The 8,209-nt window shown below is 36.0% G+C and overlaps 2 protein-coding genes across 2 annotated transcripts; one reads left to right on the plus strand and one right to left on the minus strand.

Annotated features, from left to right (window-relative positions):
• On the plus strand, positions 1 to 1,390 carry LOC106410072 (protein TORNADO 2-like). The gene is made up of 2 exons (XM_013850572.3): positions 1 to 599; positions 815 to 1,390. Exons 1-2 carry the CDS (start codon positions 102 to 104, stop codon positions 1,124 to 1,126), a joined length of 810 nt encoding a protein of 269 aa, XP_013706026.2. The 5' UTR covers positions 1 to 101; the 3' UTR covers positions 1,127 to 1,390.
• A 794-nt stretch (positions 1,391 to 2,184) lies between these two features.
• BNACNNG65920D (protein RGF1 INDUCIBLE TRANSCRIPTION FACTOR 1) lies at positions 2,185 to 3,801 on the minus strand. Its single transcript, XM_013847663.3, has 4 exons — positions 3,566 to 3,801; positions 3,069 to 3,263; positions 2,761 to 2,979; positions 2,185 to 2,653 (listed from the first exon to the last, which is right to left on the minus strand). Exons 1-4 carry the CDS (start codon positions 3,626 to 3,628, stop codon positions 2,450 to 2,452), a joined length of 681 nt encoding a protein of 226 aa, XP_013703117.1. The 5' UTR covers positions 3,629 to 3,801; the 3' UTR covers positions 2,185 to 2,449.
• Positions 3,802 to 8,209: the final 4,408 nt, after the last annotated feature.

An 8,209-nucleotide genomic window follows, 5' to 3' on the forward strand; every position in this document is an offset into this window, starting at 1 on the left:
TCTCTCTCTCTCTCTCTCTCTCTCTCTCTCTCAAAGTTATTACCATTACCCTAAATTCCTTTCAAACCAAACATATTTCAAGAAACACAAAAAGAGAAAAGATGCCTCTAAGAAACAATGTAATAGGTTGCATAAATTTCATCGCCGTCCTCCTCTCAATTCCGGTCATCAGCGCCGGAATCTGGCTCGCTATGGGAACAGTGAAGTCATGTGTCACGCTCCTTCAATGGCCAATAATAGTCCTCGGAATCTTGATCCTCCTAGTGGGTCTTGCTGGTCTCATTGGAGGGTTCTGGAGAATCACTTGGCTTCTCGTTGTTTACTTAATTGCAATGCTTGTTCTCATTGTACTTTTAAGTGTTCTTATCGGATTTATTTACATGGTTACCATGAAAGGATCTGGTCATCCAGAACCAAGTAGAGCTTATCTTGAGTATAGTCTTCAAGACTTCTCTGGTTACTTACGTCAAAAAGTTCAAAAATTTTACAAATGGGATAGGATTAGTACTTGTTTGAGTGCTACTAACATTTGTCCTGAACTAAACCAGACATTCACTATCGCTCATGATTTCTTCAATGCTCCTCTTAGTCCCATTCAAGTAAGTATCTTTTCCCCCCTTTTTATTTAAATTTTCTTCTTTATTTGCTATGAAAATCACAAGAAAAACTGAAAAAGTTTGACTTTTGACTGATATACCCCCAACGTTTCTAGATTTTTCCACTATGTGCACTTAATCAATCACACGGAACAATTTCCCACCACTCCATATTTTAATTTTTAATTAAATTAAACCATGTTTCTTTATTTTTACAGTCTGGTTGCTGCAAGCCCCCAACAAAATGTGGTTTCCAGTTCATGAGCCCTACTAACTGGATAGCTGCAATAAATATGTCCGCAGACATGGATTGTCTACAATGGAGCAATGTAGAAAACACTTTGTGCTATGGGTGTGACTCTTGCAAAGCCGGTTTGCTCGCAAACCTCAAGGTAGATTGGTTAAAAGCGGATATCGTTCTTCTTTCAGCGCTGATCGGTTTAATAATCGTTTATATAATCGGCTGCTGCGCTTTCCGAAATGCTAAAACTGAGGATATTTTCAGAAAGTATAAGCAGGGGTATACTTGATACATGATCTTTCTTTTCTTTGGACAAATACTTATACATGATCGAGATGAGAAGTTTAGTGGCAAAACTGTGGTGAAGTTTCTTAAATTATTGGATTTCTTGTAATTTAGTTTCTTTTACATTTTGGCCATTGGTCTTCTTTATATATATGCACTACTAGAACATTTGCTTGTAACTGGATAATGTTTTGTATCTTTCTTTGGTTTTTTTTACTCAATTATCCAAATTGTGAACACAGAATTACAACCACACGAGTTTTCATTATCTAATTTTCATTAGTGATTCTAGGTGTTACTAGATCACGTCGATTATACATCGTATCTCTCTTTGGTTTGAATTTACAAAACTTTACATTTGTTAAAAGTTTATTATATATAATATTATAAAATGGGAATGTGAGTGGCACTTTGGTCATATCGTCAAAAATGTTGACAAAAGTTATGGTCAGTATTCTTGCAACCATTAAGGTTGTTCTTTTGTAGTCCACTTGAAATGTGCGACTCATAAGGAACTGTTATGGACGGAAAAAGAACTTGAATGGGAGCTTAAAGAACCAGATGTGATTTTGCTTCCTCGAAAAATAGGATCATGCTTTGCAAAAATCACTCACTTATCTAGAGATCCCTCTCTGCCAAACAACTTTGATGACATAAGTTGTTCAGTGGTTTCAGGTACAAGTGCACAGACAAGAGTTACTGATTAGTAGTTGTAAAAGTTTGATGCACGTCATTACGTGATTTGATTCATTTCTTATGTTACCCTACGCTTCAAAGAGAATATCATAATGGAAGGGTTGCACGAAACGTTGTTGGCTCTGCTAAATTTCCTAATGAAATACCTTACAAACACGATGAGCATCCTGTCTCCCTCTGTTACAGAGAAACCGCCCTCGGAAAGTACTGGCGTGACATGTGAGAAATAAACAAAAGCCATAGTAGCACTTGGCCTATTTGGCCAATGTTGCCATGGTTATGTATAGTACAGTCTACAACAAGTGGCAAGTTGTTCGTGATATATTTGTATCTCTTCGTATTTGTCTAATAAACATTTCTAAAAGATAATATAAATTATATGTTATTGTTATAAAATCCATCAAAACCAAATATACACACAAGGACTTTGTCAAAAACCAACTACTTAAAAAGCCCTCAGTATTGTTATATCATATATGTACACTTACTAGTTGTTTGACTACTTTATAGCATATACGCAAGGCCCTTGACCCTTCTCTTTGGTGTAAGAGAAAGTTAAAACCTTTTTTTTTTTATTTTGTGTCTTTTGATCCCTTCTTTTGAAGATGTCTGTATACTTTGCGATCTGATCTCATTGTAGTGGAGATTGGAAAGGGATTCCCTTTCTTTTTCTTTTCCGCAAAGAAGTGGAAGTAGGAAGGTGAGGTGTTGAAGGGGCTAAGCTCTGTGGATCTGGAATGTTATCCTCTACTCCTGAACTGCTGCTGCTTGAATTCTCTGGTTCCGTTGGTGTATACTTCACTCTCTTCTCAAAGCTCCTAGTAGTTCCTGCTACCTTTTCATTTCAATTGCCAAAGACAGAAAATTTATAAACTAGTTAATACCAAAGCTTCACCCTTTTGATCTCAGAAACAGAACAAGAATGATTGGTAATGAATGTACCTTGCAGCCAAGAGAGCAGAAGCTGAAGCAATCATCGACAAGGCCACGATAACAGACCTTGCAGGTATTAGTAACTCCTTTACCGGGTCTAGGCTGAGGCCTTTCATTCAAAAACACAACCTTTGCGCTGTTGATCACATACGTCTGAATGCCAAAGATATCCAAATACTTCTGAATCTCATTCACCCTTATCACATCATGATAAGATGATCTCCTTATCTGCAATTCAACATTCTTAAATCAAATTTCTCCAAAGCCAGTCTAAACTATGAGATAGTTTTAGGATCTTTGAAATGCAAAACACACACCTGAATGGTACGATGATTGTTGTGATGCGCAAGACAGAGGGAGCAAAGCGAGCCGTTTGTGCAGTCCAAACAGTACATCTTGCATTCGCTTTTAGGTGAGTGAACGTCGCATTGAACAAAGAAGTGTTCTTTGAGTAGAGGCTTTAGCCACGCAGGCCATCGATGATTCTCTTCTTCCTCCAGTCCATCACCTCCCTGCAAAAACCATTACCAACAACATCACTCGTTAACCCATTGACTTCTCAATACAAAAGTCTTCACCTTTATAGAAAGACTATTGACTTGGTTTCTCAAGTTTTGAACTTTCTCTACCGTTAATGATTTCATATAAACCGTATCAATATACCCAGAATATATTGAATCTCAGAATCGATAATGAGTTAGTACAACTCATAAGAACATTGCGAGGAGACATTGTATTACAGTGAGTTAACAATGTGCAACAGAACAAAAAAAATGTAATAATCTAGAGAAAGAGAGGGTTTTGTTAGAAGTACCATGATTCTTCTGTTCTTAGGTTTGATTACTCGATGTGGGTTCTCGTGGTCTTCAATCGCCATTGTTCAAATGCAGTAAAAGACCGGACTTTTCTAAGTCAGCTTCGAAACGTTTTTGAGAGAAAGAGATAAAAGCGAAATAGAGAGAGAGAGAGAGTAGAGAGAGTAGAGAGAGATGGGTTCCTTGCAGAGTGGGTTTAGAGAGAAGAAGAAGCGAATGCGAAGAGAAAGCGTCGTTCTTATCCTCCCAATGTCGACTAACCGAACCTAATATCCGAGCCTAAAATTTGGTTCGGTTTATACATACCGACCCTAGAGTCCGAGCCTAAGAAGCGTTGGGTTCAAGGAACCATCCTTCCTTGGAATTTTCTATTTTGATTCTTCCTTTTTGTATTTTTTAAAATATGATTTCTGTCCTTCTTTGGTCTTATCTTTCATAATTATATACTGTTTTTCTCCAAATATATTATCTCGTCAAATTTTATTCCTGTTTTTGTTTTTTTTTTTCATAAAGTCATCAAATTTATTGGTTGTTAGAAATATATAACTATTTCAAAGTTTTTTTTTTAAAAAGTTGATAAAGATATTGCTCTATTATTGCAATTTGACATTTCATATCTTATCCTTAATTCCATTAGATGCTGCTTATTTGCGTTTTTCATCGTGTGTTTTTCTAATTTCTAAAACCTTTTCTAAATCATAACATATTTATCACAAATATACTTAATGATCTATCTGTCGTACACACTTTTACGGTTTTTTTTTTGTCAACAACAAAACAACAGATTCATATAGACTCTGGAAACCAAACTGGTAGCTTCGCATCCATATGGATTACGAACGAGGGTTGCTTTCTTGCACTGCGTGCTAGACTATCCGTCCTTAAATTTAAAGTCCTTGGTATATGGATGAGCTGTGAGCTGTGAGCTGTGGAAACTTCTATGTAGGATCTTGATATCTTCCAGATAACTTGCAAATGCGGGTCATACGTCCGGTTCAGAAACCATCTTCACCAACTGAGAACAATCTGTCGCAAAAGTAACAGTATACTGTCTTAAATTCCTCATACATTTCATTGCCCAAATGAACGCCTCTATCTCCGAGTGAAGGGGTGATTGACACGCTCTAGTATTCCTTGCTCCCATCAAACTATCAAAACCTTCCAAAGTACTACATCATCATTGTCCCGAATATCTATCATGTGCTTTCCATGATCCATCCGTAAAACACCATCTGCCAGGGATAGTGGGGACCGACGCGTTAACTACTGATTGGGCCTGATCAGGTCTTTGTGCCTGATTAATTTGCGCCTCAGCCCAGAGGGCCGATTCTGTTTCCGCCAATTTAAGAGTATCGCGGGGATCAATATCTAAATTGCTAAAAACTTTGTTGTTTCTTCCTTTCCATATATATCATAAAATCCATGCAAATTGGTGATCTTCCATTGCCGGAGACTCTCTCCAAAATAAATGATCCATATTTGCAAAAAGTGATTGAAAGGGAAAAAATATATGGGTTAGACGGAATCCGTGATAGTGCCCAGACCTGAATCGCCGGAGGACATTAAAAAAAAAACATGATTTATGGACTCCTCAGGTGCTCCACAACGTGTACATATCGTATCCCCTTGGATTCCTCGTGATCTCATGTTCTTCTTTACCACTATACAACCTGTGACCAGTTGCCAAAGAAAATGTTTTAACTTAGGTGGACATCGCACTTTCCAGCAGTGTGCTTTCAGTACTGAAACTGATGGACCATACTCTTGTAGTGTCCTATCTTTATCTGGATACACTCGCTCCACCTCATAGCCTGATTTAACCGTGTATCTCACATTCTTTGTAAAATGCCATCCATCCCGATCCGCTGTCCGAAACTGGCTTAAAGGTATACTCTCAATTATCTGCACATCATTCGGGTCCACCAAATTCCTGATAACCTGTGAATTCCATGTTCTTGATGTTTCATCAATAAGAGAATTCACCGTAAGATCCGGGTAAAGGTTGTTATGATTTTTGTTTGCTGGTCTCGGGCGGGTGAGTGGGAGCCAAGGATCATTCCATGCGGATATAGTTGATCCTGATCCCACCCTTTTGATTAGTCCTTTGCTAACCAGAGATCTAGCTGAGACAATACTACGCCAGCCATAAGATGACGAGTAAGATCTAATCGGTTCCAGGGGTGAAGCATTCCTGAAGTACCGTCCTTTGAACACTCGTGAAAATAAAGTGTTCGGTTTCTCAATTAATCTCCAGAATTGTTTCCCAAGCATAGCCGTATTAAAATCTGTAAGGTCTTTAAAACCCAAACCTCCTTCAGCCTTAGGCACACATATTTTATCCCATGATTTCCAATGCATCCCTCTATTATTACCTCCTAGACTCCACCAAAACAGTGCCACTGCACTTGTCAGTTTTTTCATCACCATTTTTGGAATACGATAACATCCCATTACATGGTTTGGCAGGGCTGTTACCACTGACTTTATAATCACCTCTTTCCCCCTTTAGTGAAAAACTTGAAAGTCCATCTGTTGACCCTGTTATTTAGTCTCTCTTGAACAAAACCAAAGACTTGTATCTTTGAACCTTCCAAACTCTCGGGTATTCCCAGGTATGATCCCATGCCGCCTAGATTCTGTATTCCCAACACATCCCGTAGTTCCTGCCTTAAATCTTCCTCGACCTTATGCCCAAACTGAATCGAAGATTTTTCAAAGTTTATCTGCTGACTTGATACCACTTCATATTCCTTAAGAATCCGAAGAATAGTCTGACTTTCTTCCCTGTTTGCTTTACAGAAGAAAAGGCTATCATCTACAAAAAAGTAAATGGGATATCGAAGGGCAAGCCCTAGCGACTTTTATACCCGTCAGATGTTTCTCCCTTTCCGCCTTTTTGATATTCACTACTAGCGCTTCCGTGCACATAATAAATAGATAAGAAGAAAGAGGGTCCCCCTGACGAATCCCCCGCTGTGGTATTATGTTTCCTTTCGATTGCCCATTTAATAACACTCTATATTGTACTGAGGAAATGCATTCCATCATCAGTTGTATCCAATGGTGATGAAAACCCATTTTAGATAGAAGTTGTTGGATGAAAATCCATTCAACTCGATCATAAGCTTTACTCATATCCGTTTTTATGGCCATAAATTTGTCCTTACATCTGTTAGTCCTCAATCCATAAAACATCTCCTGAGCTATAAGAATGTTATCCGAGATCAGCCTTCCCAGCACAAAAGCCGATTGTGTTTCCGAGATAAGAGAAGGAAGACACACCTTCAACCTTTGACACAATACCTTTGATATAATCTTATATTCTACGTTACATAAACTGATAGGTCTGAGTTCAGTCATTCGCGTAGGTCTCTCCGTTTTAGGGATTAAACAAATATTCGTCATATTTAACCTTGTGTCTAGTGTCCCTGATGTCAAGAAATCATTAACCATTTCTAGTAAATCCGTTTTTATTATATGCCAACAATGCTGAAACACGCTTTTACTGTTTGAAAGCATAATTTTTTAATTTTTATCATTTAAAACATTTTCATCAAGTTTTTATATTTTTTAACCAAAGTATGTTAAACTTAAATGAATTTGTTAGGAAAATACAGAAAATAAAACGAAAAACTTATTACTACAAAAGGTAAATTTTAGTTCCTTGTGATTCAGCAAAATTATGTTCGTCTAAAGTATTTTCAGTATTTATTCTCGTCTAACTTCTATTTGTTAATATTCGTTAATTATCACCAAACTTTATTTTTTCTATTGATTTAACAGTGGAATAATTTACGAAATTCAAAATTTTATTATTTTAACTATCACAACTTACTAGAACGAAAAACATAACATTTTTTTTGGTTTAGAAACTTTCATAAACATTGTCCAAAAAAATATCACAAACACATATTATTTTTATATTTCAAAATTTAAAGAATCTTATGGTAGTTAACTACTTTTTATCAAAATTGGTAGTGTACAGAATGTATCTTAATTTTTTTAGTGGAAGATACAAATTGCATGTAGATGAATTAGATTCTACCAGCTAAGTTAACGTCTAGTCTCAAATGATATTTGACTATTACAGCATTGTAAATTCACATTTTGATTTGATCGTCTTTTTCGTTTGTATTTTAACTATTTTCTCATGAAAATCACTATATAATCATTTATAAGAAAATATTGCTATCTATTAATAGTTTATATATATATATGTATATATATATATATATATATATATATTAATAAATTTAAATGAACTATAAATTCAATATATATAAACTTATATATATATATATTATTTTTAGTTAATTATATACATCTTTACCTTATATATTCTTTTTTTTATCAAAGCCTTATATATTCTTTAATACAATCATGTTATATAAAAATCAATTAACCAGTAACCTACCCGCTCGCACAATGTGACAGTGATGCAAATCTATCTTCTTAAAGAATTGATATTATTACATCATGAACCATTTTGTTTTTTTTTTGTAACACATGTACCATTTTTTTATATGCTCTATCAGCTGATCCGGTTGGCTTCGAAAAAAACGCACTTAGTGATACGTACAGAGTGGATTAACCCGAAAACGTATCAAACTATCTGATCCGAGTTTGAAATACCTTCCGACTAA

This window comes from Brassica napus, chromosome C7, assembly GCF_020379485.1.
Source record: "Brassica napus cultivar Da-Ae chromosome C7, Da-Ae, whole genome shotgun sequence".
Classification (NCBI taxonomy): domain Eukaryota; kingdom Viridiplantae; phylum Streptophyta; class Magnoliopsida; order Brassicales; family Brassicaceae; genus Brassica; species Brassica napus.

Bases quoted from the DNA above. Each gene is read 5' to 3' on its own strand.
- LOC106410072 (XM_013850572.3), top strand. From the start codon at position 102: ATGCCTCTAAGAAACAATGTAATAGGTTGCATAAATTTCATCGCCGTC. The intron at 600-814 runs GTAAGTATCTTT...TTATTTTTACAG, and splicing joins CTCCTCTTAGTCCCATTCAA to TCTGGTTGCTGCAAGCCCCC.
- BNACNNG65920D (XM_013847663.3), bottom strand. From the start codon at position 3,628: ATGGCGATTGAAGACCACGAGAACCCACATCGAGTAATCAAACCTAAG. The intron at 2,980-3,068 runs GTGTGTGTTTTG...GTTGAATTGCAG, and splicing joins ACAATCATCGTACCATTCAG to ATAAGGAGATCATCTTATCA. The intron at 2,654-2,760 runs GTACATTCATTA...TGAAATGAAAAG, and splicing joins TCTGCTCTCTTGGCTGCAAG to GTAGCAGGAACTACTAGGAG.